The 21,369-nt window shown below is 48.3% G+C and overlaps 1 protein-coding gene across 5 annotated transcripts in view; it reads left to right on the top strand.

Annotated features, from left to right (window-relative positions):
• The window catches only part of slc2a9l2 (solute carrier family 2 member 9, like 2), a 250,648-nt gene extending 238,701 nt beyond the window's left edge, over positions 1-11,947 (top strand). For 4 of the 5 annotated variants that reach the window (XM_078407285.1, XM_078407305.1, XM_078407314.1 and 1 more), the window contains one exon: positions 11,180-11,947. In XM_078407285.1, the coding sequence (XP_078263411.1) occupies positions 11,180-11,425 (246 nt within the window). In that variant the 3' untranslated portion in view covers positions 11,426-11,947. The remainder of the gene's footprint in view (positions 1-11,179) is intronic. The other variant, XM_078407296.1, reaches the window with a different exon arrangement.
• The last annotated feature ends 9,422 nt before the right edge of the window (positions 11,948-21,369 follow it).

The following is a 21,369-nucleotide window of genomic DNA, read 5'->3' as shown; positions in this document are numbered from 1 at the left end:
ATAAACCAAGCTTGCGGTGCGTACGTCCAAAATAACGGAAGATGAACGCCTGCCGCGCTTGACTCCGGTGTGCCCTGCTCGGTCATCGTCAACGAGGCGTCGGGTTCCTGCTCAGTTGGTGATCGTCCAGATCACGTTCGGGGTCACCAATATGGCGAGTCCGAAACTTGCTAGTTGTAGACGAAGTTTATTGCAGCCGCAATACACGAATACAGAATCAAAACAACAAGTTACAGGACAACCAATATAAACTTACTGTCTTCCTTGAAGACTTCGCCGAACTGGCTAAATCGGGCGCCAAACGCGCACCTGACATCGCTGGCCAATCAGCGATGTCGTTTCCTGGACCAATCCTCATGGTCGCGTTCCCACGTGACCTCGCTGGCCAATCCGAGGGTTCGACGACCTGGACCATTCTCTATGGTCGCTACAGTGTACTGTATCTGCCGTGCATTCACTACTGGTTCAACTATATCACACTGGGGCTTCTCTGCATCGTCCTCATAGAGTCGCAGAGTGATACAGCGTGGAAACAGGTCCTTTCGGCCCATCTTGCCCACACCGACCAATACGTCCCGTCTACACTAGTTCCACCTGCCCGCGTTTGGCCCGTATCCCCCCCAAACTTGGCCTATCTGTCGAATTGTTTCTTAAACGTTGGAAAAGTCCCAGCCTCAACTACCTCCTCTGTCAGCTCGTTCCACCACCCTTATGTGTTAAAGTGTTACCCCTCAGATTCTTCAGATTTGGGGGCGCAGGGGTAGGGTTGCGGCCTTACAGCGCCAGAGACCCGGATTCGATCATGACTTCGGGTGCTTGTCTGTACGGAGTTTGTACGTTCTCCCCGTGACCTGCGTGGGTTTTCTCCGGGATCACCGGTTTCCTCCCACACTCCCAAGACTTACAGGTTTGAAGGTTAATTGGCTTGGTATAAATGTAAATTGCCCCTAGTGTCTGTAGGATACTCAAAGTGTACGGGGATCGCTGGTCGGCATGGACTCAGTGGGCCTCTAAACTAAACTAAACTAATTTCTATTAAATCTTTCCCCGTCACCTCAAACCTATGTCCTCTGGTTCTCGATTCCCCTACTCTGGGCAAGAGACTCTATGTATCTACCCGATCTATTCCTCTCATGGCCTTGTACACCTCCACATGATCACCCCTTATCATCCTGCACTCCAAGGAAGAGTCCATGCCTACTCAATCTCTCCTTATAGCTCAGACCCTCGACTCACATTCACATTCAACTTTGTATTATGAGCAAACTTGGACATATTACATTTAAATCCCCTTTTTTTAGTTTTTAGTTTTAGAGATACAGCGTGTAAACAGGCCCTTCGGCCCACCGAGTCTGCACAGACCAGCGATCCCTGCACATCAACACTATCTACATACACTAGGGACAATTTACATTTATACCAAGCCAATTAACCTTCAAACCTGTACGTCTTTGGAGTGTGGGAGGAAACCGAAGATAACATAACATAACATAACAACACTTTATTGTCACTCGGCACAACACCGAGCGAAATTTCAGCAGTCACACAAAACACAGCAAAAAAGAAAAGAACACAGGACACCCGACCCCAACACAAACATCCATCACAGTGACTCCAAACACCCCCTCACTGTGATGGAGGCAACAAAACTTCCACTCTCTTCCCCCCCGCACCCACGGACAGGCAGCTCGACCCCAACCGAGGCAAACGACACGCACAGCCCCCGCAAGGGGATGGAAGGCCCCCCGGCCGAGCCGCCCCGGGCACCGAAACGTCCCGCAGCCACACCGGGCGATGTTAAGTCCAGCGGCCGAGCCGCACCGGGCACTGAAACGTCCCGCGGCCGAGCCACACCGGGCACTGAAACGTCCCGCGGCCACACCGGGCGATGTTAAGTCCAGCGGCCAAGCCGCACCGGGAACTGAAACGTCCCGCGGCCACACCGGGCGATGTTAAGTCCAGCGGCCGAGCCGCACCGGGCACTGAAACGTCCCGCGGCCGAGCCGCGCCTGCGATGTTAAGGCCCGCAGCCGAGCCGCGCCCCGGGGAAGAGACCCAATAAAAGAAAGGTTTCCCACCCCACCCCACACCCCCACCACACATACACAGCCAAAAACAGAAACAAAAACCATCCCAACACCGACACAAACAAAAAAAAAGAAAAAAAGACAACAGACTGCCAGAGAGCCGCAGCCGTTAGGCGCAGCCAACTCCTCCCACATCTTGGAGAAAACCCGCGCAGGTCACGGGGAGAACGTACAAACTCCGTACAGACAGCGCCCATAGTCAGAATCGAACCTGGGACCCGGGGCTCTGGCACTGTAAGGCAACAAATCTACTGCCTTTATCCCTTGTCCTAATGATGAATGCATATTGTGAATACCAGGAATACCAGGAATACCAGGAAACCTCTGGTACTCCAGTAGTCACTGCCTGCACTGGGAAAAAGACTTTCTTATTCTGTGTTGCCTGTTGGCCATCCAGTTCTCCTTTCATGTCAATACCTATACCTCATCCACTGTTTCTCCCTCTTCAACTCCGCTAGTTCCAGCCACAAAAATGTCTAGTACAATTATCAAGTGTCATTTCTCTTTTGTAAATCCATGTTGACTCTCGTGATTCAGCTGCTGTTTTCCAAGTGTTCTGCTACTAAATTTAACAAAATGGCTTTTATTCCTGCTTCAGATTTCCAGCTCACTGATCTGCAATTCCTTGATTTATGTCTTTCTCCTTTCATTTGACAAGTGGAGTTATGTTGCCTCTCATCAAGTCTGCTGGAGCTGTCCTTGTTTGTGGATCTTTGGAAAATAACTGAATCTACTTCCATCGTGCTTTGTGATATAGTTTATTAGGCCCTGTGGGGCTCATCAACTTTATCAACTTTCCTAACACCATTTCTTACTGAAGAAGGGTCTTCAGCCTAAGTTTACTAGGTTAATTCCCGGAATGGCGGGACTGTCATATGTTGAAAGACTGGAGCGACTAGGTTTGTATACACTGGAATTTAGAAGGATGAGAGGAGATCTTATCGAAACATATAAAATTATTAAGGGGTTGGACACGTTAGAGGCAGGAAACATGTTCCCAATGTTGGGGGAGTCCAGAACAAGGGGCCACAGTTTAAGAATAAGGGGTAGGCCATTTAGAACGGAGATGAGGAAAAACTTTTTCAGTCAGAGAGTTGTAAATCTGTGGAATTCTCTGCCTCAGAAGGCAGTGGAGGCCAATTCTCTGAATGCATTCAAGAGAAAGCTAGATAGAGCTCTTAAGGATAGCGGAGTCAGGGGGTATGGGGAGAAGGCAGGAACGGGGTACTGATTGTGAATGATCAGCAGTGATCACATTGAATGGCGGTGCTGGCTCGAAGGGCCGAATGGTCTCCTCCTGCACCGATTGTCTATTGTCTATTGTCTCGAGCCGAAACGTCACCCATTCATATCATATCATATCATTATATATATAGCCGGAAACAGGCCTTTTCGGCCCTCCAAGTCCGTGCCGCCCAGCGATCCCCGTACATTAACACTATCCTACACCCACTAGGGACAATTTTTACATTTACCCAGCCAATTAACCTACATACCTGTACGTCTTTGGAGTGTGGGAGGAAACCGAAGATCTCGGAGAAAACCCACGCAGGCCACGGGGAGAACGTACAAACTCCTTACAGTGCGGCACCCGTAGTCAGGATCGAACCTGAGTCTCCGGCGCTGCATTCGCTGTAAAGCAGCAATTCTCTCCAGAGATGCTGGCTGACCCGCTGAGTTACTCCAGCTTTTTGTGTCTATCTTCTGTTTAAACTAGCATCTGCAGTTCCTTCCTACATATTCCTTCTAAACCTATCCTACCTGTCGTTACTCCAGCATTTTGTGAAATAAATACCTTCGATTTGTACCAGCATCTGCAGTTATTTTCTTACACTACCTGTCGAAATATTCTTTAAACATTGTGATAGGACCTGCCTCAACTACCTCCTCTGGCAGCTCATTCCATATGCCTACCCCTCTTTGTGGAAAAACATTGCCCCTAAATCATCCCCCACTCACCTTAAACCTAAGTTTGTGATTCCCCTACTCTGTGCATTTACCCGATCGATTCATCTCATGATTTTATACACCTCTATGAGATCACCCCTCATCCTCCAGCGCTCCAAGGAATATAGCCCTAGCCTGCTCAACCTCTTCCTAGAGCTCAGGCCCTGGAGTCCTGGCAACAGGGTTGCCAACTTTCTCACTCTCAAATAAGGGACAAAAGGTGACGTCACCTCCCCGCGCCCAATGTGACCTCACCCAGCCAGCGGCCACGTGTTCCCGCTCCACCAATGGCGGCCGTCCAGGCCGGGAGGCGGGTTGCTACGCAACCTCCGTTAGGCGGTGCCCAGGCCTCCGGGCCTACACTGTCCGGGCCTACAGTGTCTCGGCCTACAGTGTCTGGGTCTACAGTGTCCGGTCCTACAGCGCCCCCCGGGCCTAATACGGGACAAGGGCGGTCCTGTACAGAACAAACCAAATTAGCCCAATATACGGGATGTCCCGACTAATACGGAACAGTTGGCAACCCTACCTGGCAACATCCTCGTTATTCTTCTCTGCGCCCTTTCAGCTTAACAGCGTCGTTCCTGTAAATAGGAGTGACCAAAACTGAATGCAATGCTCCAAATATGTGCTCACCAATGCCTTGTATATGTTATCCAAATTGTGAGAGACTGCAGGCTTGTGAGCTGCAGAGGGGTCTGGGTGTCTTAATACATGATGCACAAAAGGCTGATATGCATATGCTGCAAGTAATTGGGAAAGTCAAGAAAATGCAGTTATTTATTGTGAGGGAAAAATAGAGGTCATGTCTTCATTACACGGCTCATTGATTAGACCTCTTCTGAGTACTATGTACAGCATCAATTTCCTTATTTAAGGAAGGACGTCAATGCATTGGAGGCAGTTTCGAGAACTCTTACTGACTGATTCCTAGAATGGGCAGGAATGTCTCATGGGGAAAGTTTGGAAAAGCTCGGCTTATGTCCGCTGCCGTTTAGAAGAGTCAAATTGGACGATTGAAACATTTCAGATCCCAAAGAGGTTTCTTGTGGAAGAATCTAGAACTAAAGGTCATTTTAAAAAAAATAGAAGATCACTCATTTAAGGCAGATGATCTTTTTTTCCTCGGTGTACGAAGGAACTGCAGACGCTGGTTTACACTGAAGATAGACACAAAATACTGGAGTAACTCAGTGGGACAGGCAGCATCTCTGGAGAGAAGGAATGGGTGACGTTTCAGATCGAGACTCTTCTTCAGACCCAGTCTGTAGACTCTGAAGAAGGGTCTCGACCCGAAACGTCACCCATTCCTTCTCTCCAGAGATGCTGCCTGACCCGCTGAGTTACTCCAGCACTTTGTGTCTATCTTCTCTCCAGAGATGCTGCCTGACCCGCTGAGATACTTCAGCACTTTGTGTCTATCTTTGATCTTTTTTCTCTCATGGTTGAGATTCTTTAGAACTCTCTTGGCCAATAGATGAGTGGAAGTAGAGGCATTATTGGTTTTATAAAGTGAGTATATGGGATCTTGGTCAGTGGGGGGTGAATGGATACTGAGGATGGGCAGGGATGTACAGAATACAGAATACAGAGCTTTATTTGTCATTCGGTACCAAGGTACCGAACGAAACTACATAGCAGTCACACAAAAAAAAGAACACAAGACACATGACCCCAACACAAACGTCCATCACAGTGACTCCAAACACCCCCTCACTGTGATGGAGGCAACAAAACTTCCACTCTCTTCCCCACGCCCACGGACAGACAGCTCTTCCCCGACCGACCCGCACAGTCCCCGCAAGGGGATGGGAGTCCCCGCGGCCGAGCCGGGCGATTGAAGGCTCCGTGGCCGAGCCGTACCGGGTGCTGAAACGTCCCGTGACCGAGCCGGGCGATTGAAGGCCCCGCGGCCGAGTCGCACCGGGTGCTGAAACGTCCCGTGACCGAGCCGGGCAATGGAAGGCCCCGCGGCCGTACCGTGCGCTGCTAAGTCCCGCGGTCGAGCCGCGCGGGGCAATGTTAGGCCCCGCGGCCGAGCCGCACCAGCGATGTAAAGTCCCGCGGCCGAGCCGCACCGGGCGATGGAAGGCCCCGCGGGCGATGGAAGGCCCCGCGGCCGAGCCGCACCAGCGATGTAAAGTCCCTCGGCCGAGCCGCGCCGGGCGATGGAAGGCCCCGCGGCCGAGCCGCACCAGCGATGTAAAGTCCCGCGGCCGAGCCGCACCGGGCGATGGAAGGCCCCGCGGGCGATGGAAGGCCCCGCGGCCAAGCCGCACCCCGCGCCGTGAGGAAGAGACCTAAAAAAGAAAGGTTTCCTCCACCCCACCACCCCCCACCCCATCCCACACCCCACCCCCCCCCCCCACATACACAGCCAAAAAACAAAAACAAAAACCATCCCAACACCGACACACAACAAAAAAAAAGGAAAAAAGACGAACAGACTGCCAGCGAGCCACAGCCGTTAGGCGCCGCCACACGTGGAATTCAGGTTACACTTAATTTTGACTGAATGGTGGATTAGGTACATGGACCGAGAGACCTCCTCCTCCTGATTTATGTGTTTATTACTTCCTCATTTAATAAAGGAATAACTCACTGACTTTTATGTTTATAGAGTCATGCAGGCTGGAAACAGGCCCATGTTGCCAACTCACGTATTTTGGACTATATTTGTTTGACCCGTACGGAACCATCCTTGTCCCGTATTAGTAGGGTTGCCAACTTCTTCACTCCCAAATAAGGGACAAAAGGTGACGTCACCACCCCGCACCCCACGTGGCCTCACCCAGCCAGCGGCCACAATGGTGGCTGTCCAGGCCGGGAGGCGGGTTGCTACGCAACCTCCGTTATGCGGTGCCCGGGCCTCCGGACCTAGACTGTCCAAATGTCGGAAACCTGGAGTGTCGGGACCTACAGCGTCCGGGCCTACAGCCCCCCCCCCGAGCCCTTGTCCCCTATTAGGCCCGGGGGGCGCTGTAGGCCCGTACAGTGTAGGCCCGGAGGCTGCTGTAGGCCCGGACACCCACGGGGAGAACGTACAAACTCCGTACAGCCGGCGCCCGTAGTCAGGATCGAACCTGAGTCTCCGGCGCTGCATTCGCTGTAAGGCAGCAACTCTACCGCTGCGCCACCGTGCCGATTGTATGAAATTAAGCAATGACATTTTGCCATTGAATGTTTTAAGCCTGGAAATTTATGATGCCACTTCCTAATCTGTTTTCTGAATCACAGAAAATTGAAAGACATAGCATGGACTGATCAGATGATTGAGAATGATCAGCCATGATCACATTGAATGGCGGTGCGTACAGGCTCGAAGGGCCGAATGGCCTCCTCCTGCACCTATTGTCTATTGTCTATTGTCTATTAGTGTGGACATGTCAGGCTCTGATCATTCACAGTGACCCAACAACATTTGCAGAAGTTGTCGCCAAATTTGAGCAAATGGTTTTGGTCACGACAGACGCATAACAGCCAGGTTACCAAATTAGAAAGATAGATACCATGGGGGAATTTGTTGTTCAATTGTTATTGGGCCAGGCAAGCAGATCTGTTATAAGATTGATAACAAACAGTTCCACACAAGTTTCGCACAAAGGGTGGTGGGTGAATGGAACAACCACAGGAGGTAGTTGAGCCTGGGTCTATCCCAACGTTTAAGAAACAGTTAGACAGGTACATGGATAGGACAGGTTTGGAGGGACATGGACCAAACACGGGCAGGTGGGACTAGTGTAGCTGGGACATGTTGGTCAGTGTGGGCACGTTAGATCCGAAGGGCCTGTATCACTCCATGACTCTATGACAAGAAGTCAGAATCGATATAGAAGGAGATGTTTAGTGAGGAGAATGCCAATGCTCAGAGGTTTGCCATTTATAGATTATAGATAAGCGTAGGTGTCCATTGGTCGAAGGGCATTGTGATTCTTGAGTTATTTAAGAGATTAAAAAGGCAGAGAGGAATGGGTGAATTTCATAACAACAATTTGCAATGATTAACGGAGTCTTTATAGGAACTGGGGTCCAAGATGGTCATCAAGTATTGGGGGATGAGTGAAAATGACGTGTTAATAGTTAGGAAATAGATCATAAGTGATAAGAGCAGAATTAGGCCATTTGGCCCATCAAGTCTACTCTGCCATTCAACCATGGCTGATTTATCTCTCCTTCCTAACCCCATTCTCCTGCCTTCTCCCCATAACCTCTAACACCCGTACTAATCAGGAATACTTGGACTGATGACCAAAAATCCTACAAAATTACTGCAGAGAATCAGGGAGATATTCTGAGTGATTTATGTTTCTGGATATTTTACTTCTGATTGCTCTTCTGTCCTAAACGTTTCAGTGATTGGAGAGATCCCATTGTGACACATATTTGATCAATGATCCATTCATGCTAACAACAAATACTTAACTCTTTACCCTAAGCAAGGGACTAATAATGTTTTTTTAAATTTTAATTTACCATGTTGGACTCCAGTTCTTAACGTACTACAGCAATGTTTTTCTTTTGTGTCTAATTTGATTAAAATATGCAAATTTAATAAATTTACTAAACAATTTACAAAACTACTATTTACTAATTTACTAATTTACTAAACATTTACTAATTTACTAATTTACTAAACAATTTACTAATTTACTAACCAATTTACTAATTTACTAAATTATTTACTAATGTACTAAACAATTTACCAAATTACTAAACTAATTTACTAAACAATGGTAAGTTTAATCTTTTACATGCTTTTTTGCTATTCTTATGTATAATTTTCCACTAATTCGCCAAAATTTGCCATAACAAAATAATTAGAAATATAAAAATTAACAAATTGTGACTTAATAACTATTGTTCTGGAATTTTCCAGCGATAGGCACTAAAGTCTTACAGAACAGAAATGGGGCAATCAGTCCACATGTCCATGCCAGCTTTAGTTTATTTAGTTTAGTTTAGAAATACAGTGCGGAAACAGTCCCTTCGGCCCACCGAGTCCGCACCGACCAGCGATCCCCGCACATTAACACTAACCTGCACACACTAAGGACAATTTACACTTATACCAAGCCAATTAACCTGCATGCCTGTACATCTTTGGAGTGTGGGAGGAAAACCGAAGATCTCTGAGAAAGCCCGGGCAGGTCACGGGGAGAACGTACAAACTCCATACAGACAGCACCCGTGGTCGGGATGGAACCTGGGACCCGGATCTCTGGCGCTGCAAGCTCAGTAAGGCAGCAACTCTACCGCTGCACCACCGGTAGGATAGGATACATTGTTGGGTATCCATTTATCCTAATCCCATTTTACAGCACTCAGTGTGCGGTCGTCTATGTTGTTGCTCGTCAGATGCTCAGCTAAATTCCTCTTGAAAGTAGCGAGAGTTCCTGCTCACACAGGAGACGGCCCTCGGGCATTAAACTTATCGAAGAGGCCTGCCTATCCACCAGCAGATTACATTACCAGGCTAGAAAATGACTGCTGCAATATAGGTCAGTTACAGCCACAGCAGGAGATAGAAAATGACAAATGAGAATTAATGTTCCTGCAGAATCTGTACTTTGTAGCACTGCCCAAGGTTGTCAAAAACTGGAGAAGTAGACATTTTCTGAAGAGCGTTAAAAAAAACCCCCAGGTACTGTAAGTCTGAAGTAAAAGCAAAAAAAAGCTGGAAATAATCTGTCCGTTGTGGGCAGCCTCCATAGAAAAGAATATTTAAGATTAAAGAACCTTCATCCGAAGAGGGAACGGGGCAATTGAAGGGCAGCACGGTGGCGCAGCGGTAGAGTTGCCGCCTTACAGCAAATGCAGCGCCGGAGACCCGGGTTCGATCCCGACTACGGGTGCCGTCTGCACGGAGTTTGTACGTTCTCCCCGAGACCTGCGTGGGATTTCTCCGAGATCTTCAGTTTCCTCCCACACTCCAAAGACGTACAGGTCTGTAGGGGTGAGTGGCTTGGTATGAATGTAAATCGTCCCTTGTGTGTGTAGGATAGTGTTAATGCGCGAGGATCGCTGGTCGGCGCGGACCCGGTGGGCCGAAGGGCCTGTTTCCGCGCTGTATCTCTAAACTAAACTAAAAACGAAATAAGTTAGTTTTAAGTTTCCGACAGAGCAGGAGAGGGCCAGGACAGAGGAAATATCTCTTCAACCACATTCTGAGGACGAACAAGACAAAATGACAAAGGAATATCCCATTGGAGAAAAGGGTTAGAACATCTTTAAAGTTGGCATTCCCAACCCAAAAGAGAAGCGGCAGTGAATTCAGCAGTAATGCAAATTAAGATAGTTAAAAATGTCGCGAAGATTTTAATAAGAAACTAGACGTTCCGCGGACTTGTTGGGTTCCCGTTGTGACAGGCGTCGATGGAAAAAAAGATGCACAATTTTAATATTATTGAGTGGTCAAACTTTAACTGGAAAAAAATTTGAGCATTTACCTCAGGAGTTATCGCTCAACGAAGCACGCGTTTAATGACAACATTGAACACGGAGGTATTAGATCAAAATGGCAATGTTTATTTTATGGGGTATGTGTCCGAAATACAGCCAAAACGGTACACGATAGCGCAACAATTTGAACGAAACTTGATACTGCACACCGCTGGCAAATGGTGAGTAAGGTGCCCCTAAAATGTTTGCGCTATCGTATATATATATATATATAGTGTAGGAAAATAACTGCAAATGCTGGTACAAATCGAAGGTATCGTAAAATGCTGGAGTAACTCAGCAGGTCAGGCAGCATCTAGGAGAGAGGGAATGGGTGACGTTTCGGGTCGAGACCCTTCTTCAGACTGATGTCAGGGGGGTGGGACAAAGTAAGGATATAGGTAGTGACAGGAAGACAGTGTGGGATAACTGGGAAGGGGGAGGGAGGGGGGGAAAGAGAGAGACAGAGGAACTATCTAAAGTTGGAGAAGTCATTGTTCATATATATATATATATATATATATATATATATATATATGTGAACAATGACTTCTCCAACTTTAGATATATATATATATATATATATATATATATATATATATATATATACATATATACAAGATGAGATTTTTAGCAATATAATAATAATAATAATAATAGATGACCCCCATCTGTTTAATGAATCACTTTTGTTTATATGCACACAGAGTGGCCTAGGACCGTTCTGTTTCCTGCTCTTTGCTGCAATTTGTCTACTGGGATCATTATATCTCTACTTTGTCTTACCTGAAACCAAGAACAAGACCTTTGCACAAATCCACCAGGAGTTTGCCAAGATCAACAAGGTGCTCAAGAATGATGTCAAGCATGAAATGGAACAAAGCCTTTCGATGACCATCGCGACAAAGGGCAAAGCAAGCATGGACCCTGACACTGTGGGGAATATTGCATAATTAATGACCAACAAATCTTTCTGATTTAGAAACATCTTAATACATTAGTAAATTGTCCACAGTGTGCGCAGGATAGTTGTTAGTGCGCGGGGACCGCTGGTCGGTGCGGGCTTACATTTGTATTGAAAGACAGAAAATTCAGGAACGGCTCGGCAAATCAGGCAGCATCTGCAGAGAAAGGATCATTGTTAATTCTTCAGATTGATTGCACATTGGTGTTACTTATTACAGTGTTTTGAATCTCATTTTGCTCAATTTACCAAAGACATACTTTCTTAGGGGAGAAAATCATAACAATTGGAACAGTTTGCGTGTGAGCTGATCCCCTGAGCGCTACCAGCTGCGGACTTAGAATAAAAAAAGCTTGCAAGGTCACAAGAAGCAAAAAAGGGGATTTCTCTCACTATATATATGGAAGTGAAAGTGACTGATTCCAATCATCTCTGCTTTGTTGAAATAAAGTGTGACATGCTGCTAATATATTAATCTACCTGACCTCGAATAAACATGTCAACTGTTTAAGGTCATGCCTATTGAGAATTATTATTGGTTGCGTTTTAATGCGATGCTTACATTTCGCTTTTTTTCCCATTGCTTGCGATTTAGTTTTAGTTCAGTTTTGGGACACAGCGCGGAAACAGGCCCTTCGGCCCACCGGGTCTGCACCGACCAGCGGCCCCTGCACACTAACACTATCCTACACACACTGTGGACAATTTACACCTACACCTGGACGATTAACCTGCAGAACTGGACGTCTTTGGAGGGTGGGAGGAAACCGGAGATCCTGGAGAAAGTCCACGCAGGTCACGGGGAGAACGTACAAACCCCGTACAGACAGCACCTGTAGTCGGGATGGAACCCGGGTCTCCGGCGCTGTGAGGCAGCAACTCTACCGCTGCGCCACCGTGCCGCCCCAATTACTTACATTGAACATGATACAGTAGAGCACAGCCCCATGCTGCCAAATTAAACGTCCCATCCACCTTATCCCATCCATTCTGTGCATATTTATATACCTGTCTGTGTTGCCTCTGACCTGCAACTCCAGCACTTCAGGGACCCACCCACCACTCTGTGTAAAAGACTTGCCCTCACACATCTACTTTCAACTTTCTCCCTCTCACCCTAAAGCTATGCCCGATTGTATTGGGCATAGTATTGGGCGGTCACGGTGGCACGGCGGTAGAGTTGCTGCCCAAGTTTCATTGAAATCGGTGATATAGTTTTAAAGTTATTCCCAGTTTAAAGTTTAAATCTATCCCCTCGGGAGGGAGGGAGGAGGGTTGAGGGAGGGGGTGAGAAGGGAGGATAAGGGAGGGGGTTGAGGGGGAATGGAGTGGGGGGGGGAGGGGAAGGGGAGGAGTGAGGATAAGGGGGTTGAGGGGGAATGGAGTGGGGGGGGAGGGGAAGGGGGAGGAGTGAGGATAAGGGGGTTGAGGGGGAATGGAGTGGGGGGGGAGGGGAAGGGGGAGGAGTGAGGATAAGGGGGTTGAGGGGGAATGGAGTGGGGGGGGAGGGGAAGGGGGAGGAGTGAGGATAAGGGGGTTGAGGGGGAATGGAGTGGGGGGGGAGGGGAAGGGGGAGGAGTGAGGATAAGGGGGTTGAGGGGGAATGGAGTGGGGGGGAGGGGAAGGGGGAGGAGTGAGGATAAGGGGGTTGAGGGGGAATGGAGTGGGGGGGAGGGGAAGGGGAGGAGTGAGGATAAGGGGGTTGAGGGGGAATGGAGTGGGGGGGGAGGGGAAGGGGAGGAGTGAGGATAAGGGGGTTGAGGGGGAGGGGAAGGGGGAGGGGAGGGGGGGTTGGAGTGGGAGGGGAGGAGGGATGGAGGGGGGAGGGAGAGGTAAAGGGGGGGTTTGAGGGGGAATGGAGTGGGGGGAGGGGAGGGGGGTTGGAGGGGGGAGGGGAGAAGGGAGGGGGAGGAGGGGAGTGGGGGGGAGGGAAGGTGAGGAGGAGGAGGAGGAGGGAGGGAGAGTGGAGGAGGGAGGAGAGGGTGCTGCACCAATGCAGGAGAGGTTTGGGCCCAACGGATCCACTTGGTCTAGTTTTATTTTTAAATTGTGTAGATGAAGGAATAGTACATTACTTAATACTTACACCCTGGGGAAAGAAGACTCTGATAATGTATGCTGTTATGCCTCCCATATTTTTACATACTTTTATCTGGTGTTGACTACATTTTGCAATATCTTGAATAATTTACCGGAGCGAAAAATTGCCAAATTAACTGCATACGAATGCGCAGGCAAGAACATAGACCTGAAAATCAAAAAAGATAAATGCTGGAAAATTGAAAATAAAAATGCAGACAATGCAGGAAATACTCAGCGCACCAGACTGCATCTGTGGGAAGAGAGGCAGAGCCAACGTTTCAGGTCATGCACGCTTTGTCGGGACTGGGAAGGAAAGAATATGAGATTAAGCTGCAGGCGGGGAGGCAGACAGAAAACCTCAGCCTTCTTGCAACTTTAATAAGCTTCTTTCCACTCCTTCCCAGTTCGATCTCTGTTTCAAGTAGGATTGCCAACTGTCCGTATTAGCCGGGACATCCCCTATATTGGGCTAGTTTGGTTTGTCCCGTACGGGTCCGCCCTTGTCCTGTATTAGGCCCAGGAGGGCGCTGTAGTCCCGGACGCTGTAGGCCCGGACACTGTAGTCCCGGACGCTGTAGGCCCGGACACTGTAGGCCCGGACACTGTAGGCCCGGACACTGTAGTCCCGGACGCTGTAGGCCCGGACACTGTAGGCCCGGACACTGTAGTCCCGGACGCTGTAGGCCCGGACGCTGTAGGCCTGGGCACTGTAGGCCCGGACACTGTAGGCCCGGACATTGTAGACCCGGACACTGTAGGCCCGGACACTGTAGTCCCGGACGTTGTAGGCCCGGACACTAGTCCCGGACGCTGTAGTCCCGGACGTTGTAGGCCCGGACACTGTAGTCCCGGACGCTGTAGGCCCGGACACTGTAGTCCCGGACGCTGTAGGCCCGGACACTGTAGGCCCGGACGCTGTAGGCCCGGACACTGTAGTCCCGGACGCTGTAGGCCCGGCGCTGTAGGCCTGGGCACTGTAGGCCCGGACACTGTAGGCCCGGACACTGTAGGCCTGGACAGTGTAGGCCTGGGCGGCCGCCGTTGGTGGAGCAGGAGCACGTGGCCACTGGCTGGGTGAGGTCACGTGGGGCACATGGCGTTGACGTCACCTTTGTCCCTTATTTGGGAGTGGGAAAGTTGGCAACCCTAGTTTCAAGAGAGGTGTATTCAGGAGAGAGTTAGATATCTCTTAGAGCTAACGGAATCAAGGGATATGGGGAGAAAGCAGGAACGGGGTACTGATTTTGGATGATCAGCCATGATCATATTGAATGGTTCGAAGAGCAGAATGGCCTTCTCCTGTACCTATTTTCTATGTTTCTATTCCCATATCTGTGGCTAAAAGCAATACATGGATGTGGCCTGATCTTCAGAGTATTTCCAGCATTTTCTGCTTTTTTTTAGAATCATTTTCACTTATCCATCCGGTCATTGTCCAGGCTTACAGGTGGACAATCTTCTCAGATAGAACTGAAGCACCTGAATCATAAGCAGCTGAGGTCAGCTCTACCGTCTTCTCCATTAACCTGGCTCATTTCTTCAGCAAAACCACCAGAGTCACAAAGTGATGCAGTGTGGAAACAGGCCCTTCGGCCTAACTTGCCCGCACCGGCCAACAATGTCTCAGCTACACTAGACCCACCTGCCCGCGTTTGGTCCATCTATATACTAAAACTCTCGTTTGTTTGTTTGTTTGTTCCTGAACTACAGCCAAAACGGTACATGATAGCGCAAAAAATGTTGGCCCACCTTACTCACCGTCGTCCCTTTGGTGCTAATGGAAGAAGTTTCATTGAAATCGGTGTTATATATACTGCCTCAACATTCTCTGTTACAAGCAAACAAAATACAGCCTCCACAATCTCTTGTCATAAATGAAGTATAGTCTCTCTACAAAATATCTTAGTGAATCTCCTTTGCATCCCCTCTGGAACAAAAGTGCACTCTCTACACTTTTTAACCAAACTGCACACAGTATTCCAAATGTAGCCTTACCGGTGTTATATAAAGCTGTACCAAAAGCTGCCTGCAGTTATATTCCATGCTCTGGCTAACGTGGGCTAGCATTCATTGTGCCTTCATGGCCACTCTATCTTCCTGTATTGTTCAGGAATCTTTGAACCTCAAGACAAAGACCCGCTGGTCATGTGATCATAAGGTAATATAAAATTATTAAGGGGTTGGACACGTTAGAGGCAGGAAACATGTTCCCAACGTTGGGGGAGTCCAGAACCAGGGGCCACAGTTTAAGAATAAGGGGTAGGCCATTTAGAACAGAGATGAGGAAAAACTTTTTTAGTCAGAGAGTTGTGAATCTGTGGAATTCTCTGCCTCAGAGGGCAGTGGAGGCCAATTCTCTGAATACATTCAAGAGAGAGCTAGATAGAGCTCTGAAGGATAGCGGAGTCAGGGGGTATGGGGAGAAGGCAGGAACGGGGTACTGATTGAGAATGATCAGCCATGATCACATTGAATGGCGGTGCTGGCTCGAAGGGCCGAATGGCCTTCTCCTGCACCTATTTTCTATTGTCTATTGTCATAAGTGATAGGAGTAGAATTAGGCCATTCGGCCCATCGAGTCTGCTCCGCCGTTCAATCATGGCTGATCCATCTCTCCCTCCTAACCCCATTCTCCTGCCTTCTCCCCGTAATCCCTGATACCCTCAATATCCTGACTATTCCCTGGGGCTTTGCCATTCAAAGTGTGTCATTGTCTATTCTGGTTAGTGACTCCAGTCTCACCAACTCAATTTGTTGGATGTTTTAATTGCCTTCTGAAGTTGGGTCTGAGAAGTGATTTATTTCAAGATCAGTTATTGATGAAGAGGACATGTAGAGAGACAATGATAGAGTGAGGATTCTTGGGGTGCAAGTCCTTGACTCCTTGAAAGTGGCAACACAAGTAGACAGGGTGATAAAGAGGGCCAATGCTACCATTGAATATAACAGACAAGATGTCAAGTAGCAGCTGTATAACACCCTGGTTCGTCCGGCTTTGAGGTGCTGTGTGCAGTTTTGGTTGCCAAGCTACGGGAAGGATATGGAGGCTTTGGAGAAGGGGCGTAAGAGGGCCGCACCCTCAGGATACTGCAGATGCTGGAATCGTCAGTAAAAAAACACACTGCTTGAGAAACTCAGCAGGTCAGGCAGCATCTGTGGAGGGAAATGGCCAGACGATGATTCAGGTCGGGATTCTTCTGCAGACTTACGAAGGGTCTGAAGAAGGCTCCTGAACCAAAAAAAAATCACCTGTCCATTTCTCTCCACACGGTAGCGTTGCTGCCTTACAACACTTGCAGCGCCGGAGACCCGGGTTCGATCCCGACTACGGGTGCTGTCTGTACAGAGTTTGCACGTTCTCCCCGTGACCTGCGTGGGTTTTCTCCGAGATCTTCGTTTTCCTCACACACTCCAAAGACGTACAGGTTTGTAGGTTAATTGGCTTGGTATAAGTGCAAATTGTCCCCAGTGTGTGTAGGGCAGCGTTCGTGTGCAGGGATCCTTCGTCGGTGCAGACTCGATGGGCCGAAGGGCCTGCTTCCGTCCCTCCTACACTAAAGACTCGTTGCGGTCTACCAGGACCTTTCCTTTCAAACAGGATTTGCCTTGTGCAGAGATAGTGGGATAAAAGGACAGTTAGAAGACAGACAGACAGAAAGAATAGAAGGAAATATAAATAACCTCAGTAGTCCCCGAAATATAAAATGGCTGACGTGGCTTGAAAGACAGGAGGGTTGCTTTTCTTCCTCTACCTTCCTTCCAGAAAGGCAGATTATTCTTCAAAAGTTGAAAGTAGGTCAGTTGCACCTTTAGTATAAAGAGATCTGTGAAGTCAATCACTCGCTCACATCACTCACTCCTGAGAATTCCGATTTGGCCATGTTGAAAAAAACATGGAAGGTAAAACAAACATTCTCAGAATGCCAAGGGATATCACTCCGGTAGAAGGAACAACGGGAAATTTGTCATCTTAGAGACGAGCTGTTTGCCCAGTCACAAACCCTGTTAATAGACATAAAAATGAATGGGGTAACTCAGTGGGACAGGCAGCATACAATACAATACAATATAATACAATACAATACAATACAATACAATACAATACAATACAATACAATACAATATATCTTTATTGTCATTGTACAGGGGTACAACGAGATTGGGAATGCCCCTCCCATATGATGCAATAAATTAATTAGCTAGTCAGTATTAATTTAAACAACCCAATTAAACAAATTGTAACAGTTTTAAAACAGAATAAAGTGCAAGTAGATCTGTGCCGGTTCACTGTGCGATGTGACCATCCGGCTCAGCAGGACCGGTTCATAGCAGCTATGGCCCTGGGGATGAAGCTGTTCCTGAGTCTGGAGGTACGGGCATAGAAGGCCTTGTATCGTCTGCCCGATGGAAGGAGTTCGAACAGACTATTGCAGGGGTGTGAAGAGTCTTTGTGGATGCTGGTGGCTTTTCTGAGGCATCGTGTGTTGTAGACGCCCTCCAAGGCTGGTAGCTGTGTTCCGATGGTCCTCTGAGCTCTATGGACTACCCGCTGTAGAGCTGGATAGAAGGAATGGATGATGTTTCAGGTTCAGAATCGTCAGGGGAAAGGGAAACGAGAGGTATAGACGATGATGTAGACAGATAAAGAACAATGAATGAATGACATGCAAACAAAAGCAACGATAATAAAGGAAGCAGGCCATTATTAGCTGTTTGTTCAGGCCGAAACGTCACCCATTCCTTCTCTCCAGAGGTGCTGCCTGTCCCGCTGAGTTACTCCAGCATTTTGTGTCTAATCTTCGATGTAAACCAGCATCTGCAATTCCTTCCCACTCAAACCCTGTTAAAACTTGTTTTGAGCCTGCCACACGCTCTACCAAACTACAAAGTCCCAGGCAAAGAACAGAGGAAATCTCAAAGGTCTGATTACAATTTAATCGGAAAACAATCAAATACAGCAGTATTTCATGCGTTGTTATCAAATTGCCAGCAGTAATTCTAGATGACCTTTAGAAAAACAAGTTTAGAAAAATGTCATCAACGATCTTGACTAATTTGTCCGATTGGAGTGAGAGTATAATAAAGAAGGAAGTTATCATCTCGTGACAAAAATGAAATAATATCATCAGATAGATTAGTGAGCAATCGGATCCACCTCTGTAATATTCCCCTCACTCAGACCCATTGTTCAGTGATAGGAGCAGAGTTAGGCCATTCAGGTCATCCAATCTACCCCGCCATTCACTGACAAACTGCATCACTGAAATAAAATCTTGGCTTCAATCAAATTTCCTCAAACTCAACTGCAACAAATCTGAAATCATCATCATTGGTCCAAAAACGCTCACCAAATCCACCCAAAACTTCATCCTCAATATTGATGGTCTCCCAGTATCCACCTCCCCTCACATCCGGAATCTTGGAATCATCTTTGATCAAACCCTCTCCTTCGACAAACACATCAAACACATCACAAAGACAGCCTTCTTCCACCTCAAAAACATTGCCCGTCTCCGTCCATGCCTCTCCTCCACAGCTGCAGAAACCCTCATCCACGCCTTCATCACCTCCCGTCTGGACTACTGCAACAGCCTCCTCTATGGCTCACCCTCAAAAATCATCAGTAAACTTCAATACATTCAAAACTCCGCTGCCCGTCTACTCACCCACACCCCGATCCGTGCCCATATCACCCCCGTCCTTTACAAACTCCACTGGCTCCCCATCCCTCAGAGAATCCAGTACAAAATCCTCCTCATGACCTACAAAGCCCTCCATAACCTGGCCCCATCCTACCTGACCGACCTCCTCCACAGGCACACTCCCACCTGCACCCTCCGCTCTGCTGCTGCCAATCTCCTGTCCCCCCCCCATCCGGACCAAACTCAGATCCTGGGGGGACAGGGCTTTCTCCATCGCTGCTCCCACCCTCTGGAACTCACTACCCCAAACCGTCAGAGACTCCTCCTCACTCACCACATTCAAAACATCACTGAAGTCTCACCTGTTCAGTACTGCCTTCAACCACTGAAGGTCACCTCACCTTCTGTCTCCTTTCTCTGTTCGTTTACTTATTTATCTATTTATTCATTTCTCTATGTTCTAGAAATCCCTGCAAAGCGTCTTTGAGTATATGAAAAGCGCTATATAAATGTAATGCATTATTATTCAATCACGGCTGACCTATCTCAACCCCATTCTCCTTCCCATAACCCCTGACACCCATACTAATCAACAATCTAACTTTGCTGTAAAAATATCAATCAACTTGGCCTCCACGGCCTTCTGTGGCAGTGAATTCCACAGATTCACCACGTGGTCACAGATAGAACGTACACACTCCATACAGTCAGCTCCCGTAGTCAGGATCGAACCCAGATCTCTGGCAAAGCAAATCTACCGCTGCGCCACCGTGCAGAGTATAACACCTGGGCTGTATGCTCACAAACAGTTATGAAGCATCTAAACAACTACTTAAATCTTCAAGACATAGTATGCTGCAGACCCAAATGCTGGTAGTAAAGTATAACTAGGTATTTGATGTGTAGGAGAGAACTGCAGACGCTGGTTTAAATCGAAGGTAGACACAAATGTTGGAGTAACTCAGCGGGACAAGGCAGCATCTCGGGAGAGAAGGAATGGGTGACGTTTCGGGTCGAGACCCTTCTTTAGCCTGATGTCAGGGGAGGGGGCGGGACAAAGATAGAATGTAGTCGGAGACAGTAAGACTAGTGGGAGAACTGGGAAGGGGGAGGGGATGGAGAGAGAGAAGGACAGCAAGGACTATCTGACCTTAGAGACATTTTGAGAAAATTAGGTATTTGAAGGCCAGGATGCATATGGTGGGCCGATGGGCCAATGCTCTAAACCTCTGTTTCTAATATTCTTTCACAAGGGATGTAGGCTTCATTGGCTGAGGCAGCATGTAATTCAACATTGCAAACTGCCTTTAAGGAGATGGTGGTGACTTGACTTCAACCATTGCAATCTACCAGGTGTGCGTAACCCACAACGAGATTTCCATGGATATTGACCCAGAGAAGGGGAAGAATGGTGGTTCAAATCGAAGGCAGACACAAAATGCTGGAGTAACTCAGCGGGTCGGGCAGCATCTCAGGAGAGAAGGAATGGATGACGTTTCGGATCGAGACCCTTCTTCAGACTGATGTCAGGGGAGGGGGCGGGACAAAGATAGGATGTAGTAGGAGACAGGAAGACAGTGGGAGAACTGGGAAGGGAGAGGGGAAAGGGAGGGACAGAGGAACTATCTGAAGTTGGGGAAGTCAATGTTCATACCGCTGGGCTGCAAGCTGCCCAAGCGAAATATGAGGTGCTGTTCCTCCAATTTGCGCTGGGCCTCACTCTGACAATGGAGGAGGCCCAGGACAGAAAGGTCAAACTGGGAGTGGGAGGGGGAGTTGAAGTGCTGAGCCACCGGGAGATCAGGTTGGTTAAGGCGGGCTGAGCGAAGGTGTTGAGCGAAACGATCGCCGAGCCTGCGCTTGGTCTCGCCGATGTAGAGAAGTTGACACCTGGAGCAGCGGATACAATAGATGAGGTTGGAGGAGGTGCAGGTGAACCTCTGCCTCACCTGGAAAGACTGTTTGGGTCCTTGGATGGAGTCGAGGGGGGAGGTAAAGGGACAGGTGTTGCATCTCCTGCGGTGCATGGGGATGTATTTCCAACTCAGGATGTTATGTGGCTCGGATGGCAACTTCCAGGTGGTGGTATCGCTGTGCTTTTACTGCCCTTGTCCGGTAGAGGCGATGGGTTTGGAAGCTGCTGTCTACTGTGTCTTGGTGAGTTGCTGCATTCCGTCCTGTGGATGGTGTAGTCTGCTGCTCCTGTGCA

The sequence above is a fragment of the Rhinoraja longicauda genome, chromosome 1 (genome assembly GCF_053455715.1).
Source record: "Rhinoraja longicauda isolate Sanriku21f chromosome 1, sRhiLon1.1, whole genome shotgun sequence".
Classification (NCBI taxonomy): Eukaryota; Metazoa; Chordata; class Chondrichthyes; order Rajiformes; family Arhynchobatidae; genus Rhinoraja; species Rhinoraja longicauda.
Note: the sequence above shows the minus strand (reverse complement) of the source record. Positions and strands in the feature narration are given on the sequence as shown.